General features: G+C 36.4%; 1 protein-coding gene and 1 long non-coding RNA gene across 35 annotated transcripts in view; both read right to left on the bottom strand.

Moving 5' to 3' along the window:
• Positions 1-1,362: 1,362 nt before the first annotated feature.
• Positions 1,363-5,406, bottom strand: LOC308195122. The gene is made up of 3 exons (XR_013951282.1): positions 4,785-5,406; positions 3,585-3,697; positions 1,363-1,601 (listed from the first exon to the last, which is right to left on the bottom strand). It is a non-coding gene; the product is annotated as an uncharacterized lncRNA (long non-coding RNA).
• Positions 5,407-8,464: 3,058 nt separating this feature from the next.
• The window catches only part of ABLIM2 (actin binding LIM protein family member 2), a 142,390-nt gene continuing 131,500 nt past the window's right edge, over positions 8,465-19,354 (bottom strand). For all 34 annotated transcript variants that reach the window (XR_013951267.1, XR_013951268.1, XR_013951269.1 and 31 more), the window contains one exon: positions 8,465-10,233. Coding sequence is in view for 24 of the 34 variants with exons in the window: in XM_080592031.1 (XP_080448157.1) it covers positions 10,120-10,233 (114 nt within the window). In the remaining 10 variants the exon portion in view is untranslated. The remainder of the gene's footprint in view (positions 10,234-19,354) is intronic.

Consider the following 19,354-nt stretch of genomic DNA (forward strand, 5'->3'; position numbering starts at 1 on the left):
GCATATAACTCACCTCAAACACAACATGATCAAAATAAATCAATTGATTACTAAGGAGTTTCTTGCATGGAAGCTGAAGTCACTTCATTAATAGGAAACCTGTGGTTCACAGTAACTGTACGTCATACCTTGCACCCAATAAACTTCTTAAACTAATCATCTTCTAACACAAAGCTCAACAAAGTAAATTGGTACAAATCCCCCCATTTGAAACATACGTCCTCCACCTTTGAAAAGTGCCTTCTAGTTTTAAGTTACAAAAATGACAAGTTACTGGTTATAACAAACATCCATGTGATGTTCCGAATACCATCTTTGTTCTCAATAATTCACAATAAATTGCCACTCTATCAAGAGTAACTTCATTAATGTAGGAATAGTCTTCGCAAGCTTTAGGCAATACTTGGTGAAGCCTTGATACCCTTATCTTCCTATAATCTTCTTAGCATTCTTAGTACTGATTATCACAAAAAAAAAATCAATAAATAAGAATCATAGCAAAAAAAAAGAAAGAAAAGAAAGAAGAAAAAAAAAAGAGTACTCCTGGCAGTAAAATATCTCAGTATAGTTGTTTACAAGATTCGTCTTTAACTATCAGATAATCCCCAGTGTGTTGAAGGAAGAAAGTTATGACAATGACAGGCCATATTTATTATCTTTAGGAGAGTTATTATGCATGTTTGAAGATTTTTTTCCCTTGGAAAATCAACATTGGATGAAATCTGAGAAACACAGGCATGAGAAAAAAAAAATCCCCAACCATTTGTTGAGATTTATGTCTTGTACGAAACTCCGAGCAATTTGGATTTGGCTCACTTAAGTAATGTAAAAAGGCAGGAAAACAGTACTTTAAGCATTTAAAAGCATGGGTCAGTTTTTAAAAATACACTCAGTTACACTTCAAGTCTGCCTTGGACTGAGTCCATGAACAGACAACTTGCTAGAATCAGAGGCCCCAAAACCTCAGCAAAATCCTTGTGGAAAAAAAAAAAAAAAAAAAAGAAAGAGAAAACGAAAATATTTTAGAAAAGCTATTGAATGATGTAAGCGATGCATCCCCCAAAAGTCTGCACAATACTTTTCAGTAAGAACTGTCTAGATGCCTAAACAAGAATATGGTTTTGTCAGTACCTCAGTGAAATCAAAGCTGTAAGAAGCAATCTGTACGTTCTTGTCATTTGGGTACCAAAAAGGCTGTCAACACAGTCGATCTGCCTCTTCCCCCCCACCCCCCCCCCCAACTGGCGAACTGACACTTCATGTAGTGGCCAGACACTGCTCCACATCACAGACACTGGCATTTGGGGCAGGGGAGGTCAGGGCTTCGTGGTGGCAGCCTTGATGCCACTGCCTCCAGCAGTGTCCAACCTTCTGTCTTCCCATCCTACTGGCAGGGGTGCGAACGGATGGTCTCAGGGCATTTTGCCTGAGAAGCAGGCAAAAATACTGTGCAATCTGGGCTGTCAAGACACGGAGTAATATCACGGTAATTCCCACTGTCTTCAGTAAAACATAACGATGGCAGGATTTCAAAAACAGAAAGCATGTTACAGCTTTTTAGAACAAAAGTCATCTTCTGTCACCTTGAAACTGTGATTTTTCTGTAAAAAAAAAAAAATCCTTTCAGCTGTCTCAGAGGCTTGAAACATTTACAAACTCGAAGAAATGTCTTGTAAGCACAACAGAAAGCTATTTGTTGTGGACAAGGATTTGTTTGTTTGTTTTCTTTTATCATGTACTGTGATCCTGTTACTACCGACTCAATTATTGTTAATAACAAAACACTCAGCATCTTTCTGAATTTTTTAAGTGTATCTTTCTGAAGTAGCTCTTCAACAAGTTGTTTTTATCTGGAATCCCACATACTTTACAGGTTTGATGGGGGAAGAAAATCAATTTTACACATACATTCAAAATTTGCTTGAGGACTCTCACTTAGCCCTGAGTATATATGTGTCCTGCAAGGATTTCTTATATAGGTAAAATTCCCTGTTACAGAAATGCCATTCACCCTTCTGCAGAAAGCAAATTTTAAAAAGTGTGCATCACAGAAACTTCAAGAAGAGAGATTATGCAGCTTTTAAATAACACATGCGCCTCTCCTGACTCTCTACACAGGTAGATCTTCTCCTGTGTAACAAAAGTACTTGCAACTATACTCCCTTCACAAATGTAAAATAAACTATTGTCTTCTTTCCACCATTAATTGATTTTGAATCAGTGTGAGTGAAGGAATCACAAAAGCGCTGTATGCTTTCCAGAGTCTGAATGCATAGCTTGGAGGGGTTACTTCCCACTGACACCCATCTGGTTGAGCTAAGCACAAACAAACAATCCCCTCTTCTGATGCCACTTTCAGATGTTCTATACAACCTGACCTTTGCGGTGCTGAGCAAGTAATACTTCCACTGATTCCAGTGGGCTTAGCATTTAACAACTGACATTTTTAAAATGCTATGCTAAAATCCTTTTATTTTTTGCATATTAAACTCCTAGAATCACTGAAAAGCAGCTCCACTTTTGTGTAGTATGAATGTAACATTTATTTATTTTTAAGGCTGGCCTCATTATTTTTATTTTTACATTAAGGTCAAACATAGCAGGATAAGATTTCCTGTAAAACTTGCCTCCTCGTCTCCAGTTTCTTCAAACAGAGGCATGACAGTGCCAAAAATGGAATCTCAGTCCTTCCCTGCCTCTTCTTTAAACTGCATTGTTCAACAACATGTGAAACTCTATACCCCTCTTCTCCTTTATCATCAGAATCACAGAACAACCAGTTCTTAAACTTACAATCTGTCAAAATAATGCCTGGGCAATCTGTTGAAAATCTCCACTATTCAGCTAAACCTACTGTGTTGCTTTACAACACTGGTTCTTCACACTCTTTCCTCCTGAAGCTCACTTACATAAGCAATGGAAAAGCTACTTCAAGTTACTCCTTATTTATATCTTATTTACTCTTGAGTTGACTGACTGTGGTACAATCAGTCTCTTTTTTTTTTTTTTTTAAAACATGAGTAATTTTCTTAGTCCTTCAAGGAAGCATAGCCAGGTTTACTTTGATCCTTTCAAAAGTAATAAAGCCATGCTTTTTATGGTTTTTCTGCTCCAAAAAACATTTCTGATTTTTCCATTTATGCTAATGAATTAGAAGGATTTTGAAAGAAAAAGACATTGTTTGTGGTTGTACACATGCTACTCTAATGCTTGCTTTCTGTAGTGTTTGGAAATCAAAGTCTGATGATGCAGACTTGGCATCTTTGTAAGGTTTGCTTTACAAGTAGTAGGCCTCCTCATTTCTTATGGAATTTCCTACATTTCCTTTTAATGTTTTGCCATTAATTTTTTAGTAGGCAAGACAGGAGTCAAGAAATTTTTCATACATACTTCTAATTTCAGAGTTAGTATTGCCAAACTTATGATTATTAGTTATCACTGATTTTAGTCATCTGACAAGCACAGAAGACCTGAAATGTGCTAATTTATATAAGAGCCTATTTCAGAGGTACAAATGTAAAGTAAACGTGAAAGCACGTAATCTGATATTTATATTTGTATAAGACATTTTCAAAAACACTTACAGGCTCTGGGTGAAGATATCTGCCTTGAAATTCAGCTCCTTGCAACAACCTATACCAGCTGTCCTGCTAATTACAACACCAGTATGTTCCGCAGAATGCTTTCATGTTAGCCCCTACTCAAAAAAATAAAAAACAGTAAAAAATACTTTCAGCTTCTGCTTCTACTGTGCATTTATATTCTCATGTGTCATTTGGAAAAAAAAAAAAGTCATTTGGTAACCTTTGATTACTGTTATTTTTATTGCACTAAACAAATAACCAGTTATTACACTGAAGAAAGGATTGAAAAAAAAAATGCCATCTGAAAAATTTGATGTTGTTTATATTTTATTCAGTGACTCATACAGTGCTGCAGATACTGCCATTTATTAAATACTAGCTGGGAGATGAAAAATGTCTAGTATAATACTGGAAAAAGTGGGGTGTCCAAAGCGTCTGTGTCCTTAACTTGATAGAGTTTCTTTAAACCCCGAGTAGCAAAACCGTCAATTGACAAGAATAGTATTAACCTGGTTCCCCAACTACATTGTTCCAGGCCAGATAAAGAAATTCAGAAAATCCATTAGAAACCTGGATTGACTTAGCATCTATCATGTTATCTATTTAATTATTATAAGGGAATGTAAGGATTGCAGTGGAAAAACTTAAAAACACTCTTAGAGTTCAGAAGCATGTCCATTCAGGCAAAGACGCTTGCAATAGCAGAGTTTCTCCAAAATGCAAATTTGTAGTAAAAAAGTCAAAGTCATTCTTCTTTCCCTGTCAAAAATAATAATGTTAATAATAATAAAAATTGAAAGATGTTAGAATGTTTGACATAATACAGACAATGTAATGCCTTTATTCTGTGTCAGCCCACCTCCTGAACACAAGGTACAACGGTCTGAGAAGAATTATCAAGGGCACAAAAAGGTTTTAATTTCAAAAAAAGATTGAAAAGATTACAATATTTACTGGAAAGATGAGTTAGGGGATGCAATGCTCATCAGAGAAAGTGGAGAAAACAGACCAACAGCAAATCATTCAGGACACAGTTTTAACATGATTCAGGACAGGAAATCAAGGATATGCAGATTTCTTCAAACAAATAGTAAATATAACATAGCTGAGACAGGAAAAACTCATCCTTAAATCTATGAATCACTGTATGTGTAGATGATACCTAGGACAGCTGTCTTTTGCCTGATTTTGGTTTCTTACCTAGATCATTCTAGAGCAGCTGGTGTCTGGCACAGAATTATTGGCTGGTCAAAACTTCTTGAATCTTGCAGAGATTTGTTTGATTATTTAAAAAATGGAATCTTCATACTACAAATGCCTGGATACATAGATGTCAGGATATCCAGCACTGAGGAGTAAGATGAAAACGTGCTAAATGATCAAAGAGCACTTAGAAAAACAGGTGAAATTATTTACGTCTCTTAGCTTTAATCAGATAGATGGTGGGTGTGAGGAGAAAAACATAACCAGCTGCAGTAATCCATCAAACAAACTTCAGCTTGCTGTGTGTGCTCACAGCTTTACCACCAGAGAAGTAAACTACTGAGTCCTACCGTTTCAAAGGCATATGTTCTTCATGAATATCACCTTTTCCAACATGGCTTTCTCAGAACAGAAAGAGTGAGAAGGGATGCAAAGACTCAAAGAGCTTGAGCAAGCACCTCCAGTACTTGCACAGTGAGCCTGTGATGATTTTGTCATGTCAGAGGTAGTCTGGATATGACAAAAATGCAAACCTCCAGTATTATTTAACATGTACAGGAGGTTTGCAGTCTGTTATTAGGATACTAAAAAGTCATCTTTTTTTTTTTTTTTTTTGTCTTTTCAGATACTCAAGATAGTTGAAAAATGGTAGCCATGCCTGTGTGCTATCAAATAATTGGTCACGTCAATCTAGATATTAGAAAGCTTAGAAGAATATGACCCTGTTCCTCGCAAGTCAAAGGGACAGGAAAATGACACTGGAGCCCATGCACCACGCATACGGCAGTGCCTAGGATCTCATCACTGCAAATAGCAGAGCTGTGAAAAGGCTAATAAAATTAATAGTCTGAGTTGATCACACTTGAGAAAATTTAAATAGGTGGCTCCTCAACAAAATGAGGAATTTAATACAAGGTGCCTCTCGCTGTGAGCTGCATCTTTTTTGCTTATGTAAAACTAGCCTTGTCTTAGGGGATTATTAGATTCCAGGTAGCTTCTCAAAATTATGTATTTTCCTGTTTCTGCAATTCCAGTTTTCAGAGCACTCCACTGAACTGCAAGGAAAAGAAATAGCAGAAGGTCAGACAAAAATGTCCAGCCTTCTCAGACAGCTATAATAGTAATCTGGCATGCCTGGTTTCCTATCTGGAATTGTTGGTCAGATATGCTTCAGCATTAGTAAGTCAACCACAAAAATCCATGTGTTCCTTTGTCTCAAAGAGTATGATGATGAAATAAGTTGGCTCTTTCATTGCTGTGTTTGAGACATGCCTTTAAAATACATGAGGTGAGAATTAGGTCATACATCAGGGTTGTCATGAACAGCTGAGACATACAAATCAGATCCAGGTATGAAAATGAAATCTCTGACAGAATTCCCTTACTTCTTGAACATATATCAAGAGAGGTCCCTTCAAGAATTAAATTGATCCTTTTGAGCTGCACAGCTGAACCCATACTTACCACAATGCTGAAAGATAGCATTTCCTTGAAAACAAGGCAATGGAACAATATCTAATGATAAAGGGCATAATCCTAAAGAATAGCCAATGATTTGCTGAGACACTGAGTTTCTTGCTGCCAATGTTGGAACATGCTATTAGATGGAAAATTCTGGCAAAGATTTATCTAATTATTCTGAAATGCATTTTCCATTTCATAATGCTATTTAAGATTAATATATGGAATTCTAGAAATAAACCAGAACATTGATTATGCACATGTTAATCTATTCATGCGTAACAAGATACTCTAAGTTATTGAAAGTAGAATATATGACTAAAATTTCAATTTGCAATTTTAAAATGGGGAAAATATAATAAATTTTATAAAGACAAATGTTGTATTCTCTGGTATGCCATGTTCTGGTTTATGGAGTTTACGTGATGTACAGAAGAAGTAGCAGTGAAGTGAATTAAAACACTTTATGGCCCTTTTGCACAGCTATATCTGGCTGGTTCCAAATCCACCATTCAGTAGCATGCCGTAAATGAGAATGATATGCTAGAAAGCACAACTAACTAGGTTTATAAAGCATGTGACAGTAGATGCTTTAAATATAGAGTGATACACTGCCATGTACCACCTGAAAAACGGAACAGCTTATTGAGCTATGCCACCTTTGCACAAAACAGACATCTACAGACCATTTCAAACTTTGGGGAAAATGAAATAAGAAGGATACACAAGCATACTTGTTCATCTAATGTCAGCAAAGGTTTTGTGTATGGAAGCCAAAACTCCTTTTTGGTTTGGCTGGCAGTAGAACTTAAGTTGATAAACTGACTGTCTTCTGAGACATTTTTGTGTGTTTGGCACTGAATACATGCCTGTTTGGTGAGTATATAGTGAACACAAGGAATTACTTTATCAAGGCCTTTTATGAGATCTGTGCAATTCAAAGTACCATCCTGATGGCTTGAAAGTGATTTGGTAACATGGGCTAGGAACTGCCAATGGTTGCGACATTGATATTTCACCAGATTAGTGAGATTGTTGTCTTAATGCTTTCACTTGCACAAAAATTAATTTTGTCTAAGATTAGGTAGTTTGCAATGCATATGTCTGCAGCTGGATTGGCTTTCTTTATACACAGTGGACAGAAATATGATAGGTGCAATTCATACAACTGTTTTTTAACACTAGGATATGATCAAAGTGCTTTTTTTTTCTCTTGACTGACCATAAAAGGGAACACAGAATGATGCCCACTGACTTGTAAGCAAATATAGGTGGATAACGGGGTACCATTCCTAGGTACAGTTGTGAATTGTCATAACTGGTGCTCACGAGCTAAAGCATAGACATGAGGGTATGCAAAATAAGAATTGCGTCTGTTTTAGCTCTGATAAAAATAAGGATGAGAACCTCCAACATTTTTAAGCTGTTGGCATTGTGACAGACTAACTGGCTCAAAACAGTATAAATGGGTCAAACAGAGCTCACATGCTTTGATTGTCCTCACTTGTCATCTGCCACGGATCTGTGCAACTCAATACAGCAACATGGAGATCTTGATCACGTGTTGATTAGCTATGCACATTTTCCTTGCACTGGTACAATAACTGCCGTGGTTACGCAGTTTTCACATTATTTATGAAGATCCATGTTAAACCTGATCTGTACCATTATGTGGATTTCTACAATCAACCTGCAATTTTTTTCTCATTGAGAAGATGACTGTAATCAATCTGATGCCCCAGGAAGGTATAAATGAGGAGGGTGGTCTTCTCCAACGTCAAAAATACTAATCACCATTCTCCAACAATTGCTCTCCTGGATTTAGATATTCATAGTATCCCATTGGTCAATTTCAGTGTGCAGCCAGGTCTCACAAATATGCAACACATAACAAGCTATTCTGAGGTTGAAAAGCATTAGGGATGCTGCCTGCAGGTTATCAGGAGCTCTCAATTAAGACTAGCTTATGGCCATATACACTGAACACCTCCAGCAAAACAGCTCTTGCCTGGTGAGGTGTGCCCATTGCTAAATGGATCATTTAAATCATGACAAACTTTGCAGTAAATTGACATTCAAAGGTATACTTCACAATAAAAGATATCCTTTATCCTCGTTGGACAAATCTAACAGAAATTACGTATTAGTAACATAAATATTATTGGAAGAACCTATCCAGAGCAGCAATACAGTCAAAAAATTATACACACATATTAGTATAGTCATCCAGTTATGTCTTTGTTTTAATGATTTTTTAAACATTTGTATCATCAAACAAAACATTTAGGTCATGAGAAAATATTTATTTCCAACAGCATGGATTTTGAAAGTTATTGGAAGAAGGCATGTTCAATGCTATGATTTTTCTGATGCTGGGGCAGTTGAAACAGTGTGTAGTAGTGCATATATTAACCAGTTACTTCAAGGAAATGGCAAAAAGACATAGCGAAATAGGAAGTGAGTACAAACATTCAAGGCAGTAAAAATACAGAATACTGACACATGGCTGAAAAATGTACTTTTGTAATGCTCTTTTAGTATCACACAAAACTAGCAACTCACTTTAAAACATTCTTTGTCAGCAACCATACTTGTGACCATATGAAATTATTAAATTTAATACAGTCTTTCAGCTGGAAGAGATAATAAGATCTAACGCTCATATCAAATGCTTAGATTTTGTTAGCTTTGTTATTTAAGATAGTTTCAAGGTACTGCACCGGTATCACATAAGGTTGTTGTGTTTTTTTTTTTAATTGATTTGTACAGAAACATGCAAATAGTAATGCATGAGGGTTTCCTATATTTGATTATAATTTGATAGACTATTGATAGAGCACACCAAGCTTTTTTTTTTGTTACATTTTATGCTGAACTGTTCCGTTTCCACACCTACCAATGCTATTACAGTTCTCATGGCTTATCATGATAAGCCAGATAGTGGAGAAAGTAAAAATGTCTTTACTTAGAACATATATTAATGAAAAAAAATCTTTTATAGATAGATATCTATCTACATATAATTAAGATTACATGGCATTTTTATCAGCATGAAATGTAAAAAAAAAAGTCCCCCAAACATCCTAAAATAGTAGGAAAACACAGTTTACTAGCATAATAAATTCTTATGCCAGTATTGTAATAAGGCTTCAGTTTTCCTGACGAATGGGACTACATTTTTAAGGAGGTTTCTGTATACATTTTGTCATTATAAGTGTTTTATGTCACAATATATTCTTAATAAAATAAAAACTCTTGTGCTGTAATTAAAGATAGCTAGTTACCATTTAGACAAATATGACCTTTTAGAGAGTAGGCTGTGTCTAAAGTGTAAGAAGTAGAATTAAGGTGCTTCCATATTTTTTTTCATTCTTAAAAAGTACCACACATAAACATAAGCTGCAATAATTGCTTGTGGACATGCTTTTCTTTGGCTTTTACCACATTTTTAATAGCATGTGATCCCCCACTGGTGAATTTTGTAGTAATTACTCACTTGATTTCATAAAAATTGTATTGTAAAACACAATGAAACAAAATGTTGGATGCATTTCCTTTGTCACAGCTACACTTTTTCTCTTCCTTTCAGAATTTTGATTTGCATCAAGCAATAACTGCAAGCAACAATAAATTTAAAGCTAGATTTTTGCATGTTGTAAACTGGATAGGACCAGGAATTACTGACAAAACCAGCTGGTCATGCATGTTTAGCAAATTCTCTGTATTCCAACGCATTGCCATCTAATCTGTCCTGTTTCCCCTGACACATACTAACACAATGAAGCTGGACAATGGTTGAACAGCAAGTGCATGTGATAGTTCTGGCAAGACTATTTCTGTTTTGATTAAGCACATATTTATCCATGAGCGACTAGAAAAGCAGGGCCTTCTTCTTCAGGTCATTCCGCTTCCAAAGTGCCAGACGATCAAATTCCTCAATGCTCATTTTGAAGACTTCCTGGAACTCTTCAGGGGACAAATGCCTCTTGAAAATGAAAATACAAAGGTATCATTAAGCTCTTCTGTGCACAGGAACATTTCTGCCCTTCCTAAGTTTTAAAACATACCACAAAATAATGCATTTGTATTTACATTTAAATTCCCAAATTCTGGAAGAAAACACATCAAAACCAAACCAGCTTACAACAGCTGGGAAATGAAATCGTTAGCATTAGCAACTTCTGAAAAAAAAACAAATCTTTTCAATTTAGTTCCGACTAAGTAGAAGTTACAGTCTTCAGGAAGAAGATGTATTTATACATGATGTGCGATGACAGAGCACACTGAGACAAATTTAAGTGACTCCAGGACTTTAAAGAAACTATTAACAATGTAATTTCAGAGTTGGATTTGTTTTGCCTTGATCTTTAATGAGAGCAATGGACATCACACTGGTTCGTTAATAGCAGCCTTGTAACAAAGGAGAGAGCACATTGCTAAATTCTTAAATCCAGAATGTGATTATCCATGGGGATAGACTTGTACCAGGAGCCCAAGTTGGATAAAGCTTTTTTGAAATGCCAAGAACTATGCTTTTATTTGATGTTTTCATATATGAGACAAAGACAAAAAGGAGAGAAAAACAACATTAAGAAGGAGGTAGGATAATGAATGTATATAGAGTTTGCCTAACAATTACTAGTATACATGCAGAAAAGGCTGAAAAGATAAATGTGTGAATTAGAAATGAAAAGCATACAAAATTCTTTCGATAACTGTGGGCTAACCCTTATTCAAGCATTTTAGTACTATCAATCAAGGTTCTGCTTCCATTGTCTTAAGCACGCGCCATCTAAAAGGGACAGATTCAGTGCAATGAAAATTACAAATTGATTTTTTTTTAAACACATCCTCTCCTTTTCCACAAAACTTTCCTTGAAACCTTTCTGTTATTATCCAAAATCCTGGCAGGGAGCATGCTAATATGCCCTGATGATGCCACAATGGTTTACCTGACTAGGGTGGACATGACCTCACTGGCCCTATCTTACACAGCTATTTTTTTGACAAATTTGAAAGCAAAATTTTACTTTCCACTTATTAACATTGAGTTTGTCTTTGTAATGTAAATTACACAAGGAAAATTAATGAAATTGTTTGCAAAATATGACTATATTTAATTACTTTGAATGGTCACTGTGGGCCCTTACGGTTTCCTAAAAAAGGACAGCCTTTCTATTTTTTTTCCCTTGAGATTCCACATTTTCAAATCAACACTGACTAAGAGTTTGGAAGTGAGCCTTCATTCTTCATTTGACCAATGATAGCAACCCAACATAAGCACTATGCATAGCATGGAACAAATACGCCATGCATATTTAGCAGACGAGATCCTGTTTCACATGGAAATAAGCAACATCTGACAATGTATTTTAGAAACAATCTCTCACTGACAGAATTTAATTCTACTGTGTTTGGAAAGAAAAAGAAACTTCTCTCTCCACTAACTTCATTGTATTTTTCTGGTAACCTAGTGGATAAATTCTAGCAAGCTTAACTTATTTTCTCAAACTAAGGAACATGTCTATGAGCTGTGGGGTTGGAAAAAAAAAGTCTGGATGAGCAAAGGGTATCATAGTTTGTTTTATCTTGCTTCTAGACTGTGGATAACTCTTGAGATATCATCTCAAGAGAAATCAGTGACAAACTGTAGTTCATATTCCTGAAGAAAATCAGAAAGTTTATACCCTGCAGGTAAATCCAGTGACCATTATTCAAAACCATAGTAAACTAAGATTTTAAAAAGAATGCTTTCTCCTGTTTTTTTTTTTTTTTTTTTTTTCCTGAATTGTGTTACAAGATTTCTTCCTAGGAATTGCTATGGTCTCATCAGATCTATTTCAACACTGAAAGAAAACACAAGTGCTACATCAGGCCACACGTCCTTTCTGCAAGGTGCCGAATACTTGCTACAGCTCACCACCGCAAGAAGCTTGCCACCAACCTCAAAAAAAAGCTCTGCAATTCTCCCTTTCCTCTCCAAGGCAAAACTTTCATATTTATCATTTTGCTCTGCCCTCAGAGTTAATGAGCTTTCAGTCCACATGCATCTATCCAAGCCAATATAAATTAGATATGCTCTCTACTCCTGCTTATATGCAGATGACATCACTTTCATTCCTTGCATGCACTAATTTTCTAATTCTACTAAAGTTTGGTTTTATACCAGCAACATTTTTTTTTCCTCACAGAAGTTCTCAGTTGGTGCAGCCTGCTCCAAAAGCAGCTGAGAGTTTCCAGTCCAGGAATACCAGCTAGTAGCAGAGATTGAGACGGGGAAAGGATGAGCTCTCTTCTTTCTACCTCCCACTCTACTAAGTTACTTTTTGCTTCTAATTCTCCTCTATATACTGTCCCTCATCTCAAGGACTAAGCTACCAGACTGCAATATCAGCAAAGTTTTTTACACTATCAATGCAATACCCACACTCAAACTTAATTCTAGTAGAAGGCAAAATTAATTCTAGTAGAAGGAAAAACTTTCTCTTTGGTTTGAACCCTCTCTGAGGACAGCCATCTATGCCCAGTGTCTCATGATTCCCACTGCTTTTCCTGCATCTCAGGAACTTTCACCACTCCTTTTTTAAGCATCATGGGCTTTGGGACCAACCCTAGAAGCAGCAATGATTACAGTTCTGTCTGCAGATTTTGGAATAACCCTTGATCCCAGAAAGATGTCATCAAACTGGCGACATTTCAGATAAAAGCAACAAATATAATCATGGGTTGCAGTTTGATTTATGAGGAAAGACTAAAAGGCCTAAGTATGTAAAACTGTAGCCAAATGATGACTAAGGGAAAATATGGTAAATGTCTACAAGTACTTGAAGGGTCTAAACACCATGGGAATAGGCCAGTGTGGGAAGCTTATGTTCATACTTTTCTTTATATGTGTGATGTTAAATTTTGTCTGCTCTGTTGTTGGACTTTCTTAAACCTTATAGCTTTCAGACCTAAAGCTCTTCCCAAAGGCAGAGAAAATAGAATGCTAAGAAATATTAGACTGATTTTTCTTAGGTATTTGAATGTTAATTTGTGTTAGCTGAAATGCTCTCATGTGGAAGCATGGCCTTCTCTCATTAGTCAAACAAAAGAAGGGAAATTGAAAATCATGCATAGGGAATAGGGCAGGATATTCATCTTGAGGTATGAGATAAGATACATATGAGGCCAAGAATGTGATTTCAGATTTGTTTTTTACTTTTTATTTTTATGATTGGATCAGCTTAAAATATCCAGCTATGTTAATGCTGCATAATTGGGCCATTAAATGAAAAGCCCAAGTTATGAGCAAAATTAACATTCATTCATTTTTTTTATTTTTTTTCCCTAGTTTTGGCCTTGTTTACAAAGGAAGTCTGGGTGTTTTACGGTATGCCAGGAACCAATTCCTAACTCCCTTTGTGACAATTTGGACACATTTAGACAGCTTAATTCAATCTACTTCTCTGCTCTGCTTCAATGGCAAAGTTGGACACAGTGCTGACACAGAGGAGAGGTGCACAGGACAAGGACAAGGCCCCTGTCTGAACACATCCTAACTGGCTGTATTTAGACTAGCTTAGGTTGGAAGCTGCATAATGATGTTAACATGATGCTGCCATAAAGCCTTCCTAACAGATAATGTAAATAACTTAAATATGGATCTTCACTGAAATGGCTGCTAACCTGAAGCCACTGGATGGTTGCAACGTTAAACGTTTTGGATATATTTAAGTGTCAAATTGTCACACTGGAAAGGACCACTGCATCACATTGTTTTGATAAAATCATATTAATCGGAGCCTTCTAAAGTCAGTAGTGTTCAGTCTTTTCTTCTGGACAGCATTTTTGTCAGCTTGCATGGGAAAAAGAGAAAAAGACAGTGAGATTCAAGCTCAGCAAAGTACTATATCCGTAATTCCTCACTTGGATGTTATCCGAAATGTGGCACAGTACTGCGTGAAAAGGGGAACCATACCTTTGCTGTAATCATGTAGCTAGCTCTCCTAAAACATATAGAATTAAATGCAAAATAATTTAAATGCAAATGCTTTAATAATATGATATGCAGAACTAAGGGCTGAGCTAAATCTGTCTACTGCATTGCAACCACTAAAATGGAAAATCCTCATGTTCAACTAAGCATGATCATTAAAATGAGCGATATAGATATGCGCTCAATTTTAATCTCCCAGAAGAAAAGTAATCAGTTGCACATTCAAATACTTGCTACACAGTGTTAACTCAGAAAGGAGTGATGCTTTTTGCTGTAAATTAATGAGGCTTGTTTCTGTTTTTCTGTGGCACGCTAAAAAGCCACTAATCATTCTAAATAGAGTTATAATGTTTATTTAATTCAATGAGATTTCTTTTGCACAAGAATAATTGTGCTTTTAATGAAATTCAGAGATCTTCAAAACTAATACTTAGGAACATGGCATTAGTGTGAATAAGTCACAGTAAGGAAAAATTGCAATTAACTTACAGCTGTACTGTAGTAAGCTGTGACCAGGTCATGCTACACAACCGTGTTTATTCTGTGTCAGTAATTGTATGGGAGTCCTCAAGTGAAAACTTGCTGATGTAGGAAATTCAGAGGATATCATACTTCCTCATGAGTCAATACTGAACCAATGAACCAACACAGTGGATGGCAGGAGTTGATGAGTTGAAGATGAGAAAAATCAAAGTCCTAATTCCTAGGGCTTATTTAAAATGTCTGGTTTTTGCTTTTGTTACCTTATGTACATAGGAAATTGCAGCTAAGCATTATATTGCCTTTGCTACTGTGCACTCTGTTGTATAGAATGCAATTTTAAATAGTTGTCCAGTTCAATTAATTTTTGTTCAGAGTCCTTGTAATACTTCCAACTTCTGCTCCACAAAATCTAGAAGTAAAAGCTATAGGATCTTTACCAGAGTCTTGAAAATGCAAAATACTCAAACTAAACTTGAATTTATCCAAAAAATTATCCATGGGTATGCATTCATGTAAATAAACAAAGTTTAGTTCATTAGGGTAATGCAGAGACTGTACTGCTGGGATATAATCTTACTTCCTGTATTAAAATTTAGGACGCTAGACGTATCTTAACTGAATATATTTGGAATAAAAATAGCCTGTTCCTTTCTCCATTCTTCCCCTCCTGTCCCGATTCCCTTTTCCCATTCCTCTAGAATTTAGACCAAATGTAACTTTCAGATGCCCAAACATGTTTTTGGAAAAAAAATCTCTTTGATGTACTGAATTTCAGATCCTTATTTTGCAGCATCAAGATGCACACTCTTCTGCCTTCTTTCTGTTGCACTGCAGGGGCTCAGCAGGCTTTTCAGAGGCTTCTTTTAAGTCTACTGCATGGCTCATTACAAAGCTATAATTAGCCATGTGCCATGTTCCCAAGGGAGTATTGAATGTTATCCTCATCTACTGAGTAATTAAGCTTCATGCCTAATAAATATTTTAAACTATTAAGTAATTATATGATACAGGAAAAGAAAGTTAAGAAATGGCAGGAGTTGCCACCTCATGAACTTTAAAAGTATGAAGAGAGAACCAGGGCAACTCCATTTATAAGGGAATAAGGTAGGAGGTGCTGCAATTGTGGTTTTGCTGGAACATGGCACTTAGTCACAAAAATGACTAGTTGGGGTACTTTCTTCAATCGAGTGTTGGCAGGAGGTGTATACCCCCTTTTCTTCTCTGCTTCCCCATAGCAATGTGGGTTCCCCAAGAAGGCTCCCAGAAAGAGCAGTACAACAGAAGCAGCAAGGAAGTGAGTCTGAAATCCCTGTCCCCTCCCAGTGTAATACCTAGCATCCATACAAGGCTCCTGGATCTGTGAATATATGTCATTTAGTATCTCACGGTATCATGAAACTCCACGGAGAATCTGCATTCCACTGAACAGCACTACTACGGGGTACTTACAGTTCAACCTGTCACAAAAGAAGGCATATACAAAATATTCTGTAGTAGCCCTGTACATTCATGTTTGAGTAATTATGCAAGAAGCTGAAAAGATGTAAGTATTTCACTCAGTGATATCAATACATTAACTAAAAAGTAGTATAAGTAGAACATCTCTAAGGATAACTTATCCCATCATTCTGTCATTCAACGAAATGAGCTTTTATACACTGCCATTTATGTAAGTAATTGCCTTCAACTTACTGCTGATAAGGATGTTGTATCATTAAGAAAATGATTCATAAATAAAATTAAAACTATGAATCCATAGTAAATTAAGAAAATATATAGAAGATCTTGAGTTTCAAAAATTTAAGACATGTAAGTGCAGTTTTCTTAAAAGAGGTAGACATAGATGATTATTAAACTGGAAAATCCAATGAAGTTATTTATTGTGTATTCATGAATGCTAGTGCTAACACTTGCTTGGATATTTGTCCCAGACTCACACCTGGGGCTCAGAGGTTTGGTTTCTGGTGATTTGTCTGTGGTCTTTGGGCCTTATCCAAAAAAAGTACACTGAAGTCAACATGAAACTTTCCACATACACTTGCTTTAGGTTCAAAATACCTTGCTCCTAAAGCAGATTTTCCAGTTTCCCTTAATTTCGGCTTTTGTGTCGCCACAATACTAATTCTCCACATCTGATCCCTCTTCAGTTCCACACTGGTTCCACTCTGATAGGAATTAGCTCTATTACATATCATGTCACTTCTAACGTGTGTTTTTGTTTTACAATGGCTCCTTTCATAAGGACTTTGAAAATTGATATAGACATCCAGCACTGATTACAACACAAGCATATGCTTAGAATAAGAAACACAACATGAATGTTTTGCAAGTTAAACAGTGTGAAGTTCCACTAAAGTCAGTGAAATGTACTTTTTCATGCCAGGTTATGAGCTTCATCGTGAAGTGAACTCGTAATTTCAAATTCAGCTCCAAACTACAAACTGCTCTTCTCCATGTTAAAACACGCAACATTCTGCTTTTGCCCTGATTTTCCCCAGCCGAGCTATAGAGGAGGTGGCACACATAACATTACTTGTATGAATGACATCTACAAGCTGGGGCTGTTATAAATTCAAACTGAATTACTGGAATCCATTCCTAAAATGGTTGCAGCCCAAATGGCTAGAACCCAGGGCAATTGTTGAATAAAAATTGTGGAAAAAATCTCATCCTTAAAACAGATCCAGACAAGTAGTTTCAGGAGGAAAAGCATGTTTGAATTAATGTAAGTGCTCTGTTCAAACAAGACCGCACCCATGTTTAAATCTCTGATTTCTGTTTACAAGAGAACAAGGTGGCAGATGAAGGTTTGCTACTTGACATTCCAGAATATTTTTTTCCTTAGCAATTGTTTCAGTTAAGCAAAGAATGAACAGGCTCAAACAAAAGTGGAATAATATATTTTCTACTGTATTGGATGGGCATGAATGAATAATGCTTTTAACTCTGACATTCAAAAGAAAAGGCTAAAGAAACTAAGATGCATCAAGATAAGAAAATCAAAAGAAAAAAATAAATGATGCTTTCTAAATGGACTTCCCAAAAAAGACTCTAACTATGTTGGCTTTCAAAACTACCAGCCTGTGACCATGAAAGAAATCTTATCCTCTGTGATAAAAGCAACTTCCGGAGAAAAATAAATCAATCTATGTGGCTGTGCGTGAGCCATACTCAACAACAGGCAAGCAATATCCAGTGTAAGCTAAAAGTATCAAGCACATTCTTTTAGGAGCCCAAGGACTAAACCGTAAAAGGTATTCAAGTGCTTAAAAGTGGCACAAGTATTTTCAGAAGTGTCCATAAGCCTAACTTCTGTTGGAAAAAATACAGATCACATGGAACACTACTGGAAAAAGAGCAGGTAAGGAATGTGCTTATTTATACCATCCAAAGGTGATGTCTTAGCCCCAGAACATCAATATTTAACATAGTAAAATGAACCTTTTGATAAAATGTTCCAAATGCATCAAAGTATTTATTTTTTTCAAATGCTATTGCAGCAAAAGCAACTTAGAATCCTATTTTGTGATTAGATTACTTTACATTAAGGCCTTGTCTCCACAGAATATATCATACTAAGCAAATTAAGGAGCTATGAAGGTCTTCAGAGTAGGGCTGACTTTAATCACATCACTCAGGGCCTTGTCCAGCCGAATTCTAAATGCTTCCTCAGATAGAGACTCCTCAGCCTCATGGGCAACCTGTTCCAGTGCTTCACTCTCCCAGTGAGGAGCTTTTTCCTTATATTTAATTGTAACTGGCCTTCCTGCAACTCATAACTGCTGCCTCTCAACCTTTCAGAGCCTACATCTGAGATGGGCATGTTTTCTCTATAACCCCTTTACTGCCAAATTGTGCTGATGGCTCACATTCAGCTTATTTTCCATCAGGACCCCTTCTGCAGAGCTGTTCCCCATCTTATGTTTCTGAATGGCGTTATTCCATCACAAGAGCAGGAATCATGGTTTATCTTTGTTGCAGTTCATGACGTCACTGTTGACCCATTCCTCCGGCCTGTCCAGGTCTCTTTGAATGAAAGAGCTGCTCTGTAGAGTATCAACTACTCTCCCTCCAGTCTGTGTCATCTGCCAACACGGTGAAAGTGCAATTCCTTTTCTTCACCCACATTGTATAATCCAGTCCCGTGTTACTGTTTATATCACCTAAATTAACTTGTTCTTCACCATTTCCCCTTAGAATTGCTTGTGGGAATGCTGTTGCATTCATCTAACATTAGAATAAAAAGCAGTGTGGTAAAGAGAAACTTCTCAAAAAAATCCTGGGCCAACTCCTTATCTTTTGTAAATTTCTCACATTTCTAATCAGCTTATATCAGAAGATCCAGGCTATTCATTCAAAAGTCAGAGTGCTGGTAATGTATTTAAAAATCAGCAGGTCATTTATTATAACTGATTCTCAATGCTGTGTGTATTAGCTCACTGTTGGCATAAACATCTCCTCTAGGAGCACAAAGAACTGAGCTACTTTTGCCTCACTGCTGAGCTAGAACAATCAAACAAAAACATGCCAAGTGTTTCTACGTTTACATATATGTGGTTTTGAAGAAATAATTCCTATTATTTTAAAGCATTTATTACCAGTTGAGCCCTCCTAATCTCCAGATGCCTTTTAGGCTTAGAAAAAT

The sequence above is a fragment of the Anser brachyrhynchus genome (assembly GCF_964034855.1).
Source record: "Anser brachyrhynchus genome assembly, chromosome: 4".
In the NCBI taxonomy this organism is placed as follows: Eukaryota; Metazoa; Chordata; class Aves; order Anseriformes; family Anatidae; genus Anser; species Anser brachyrhynchus.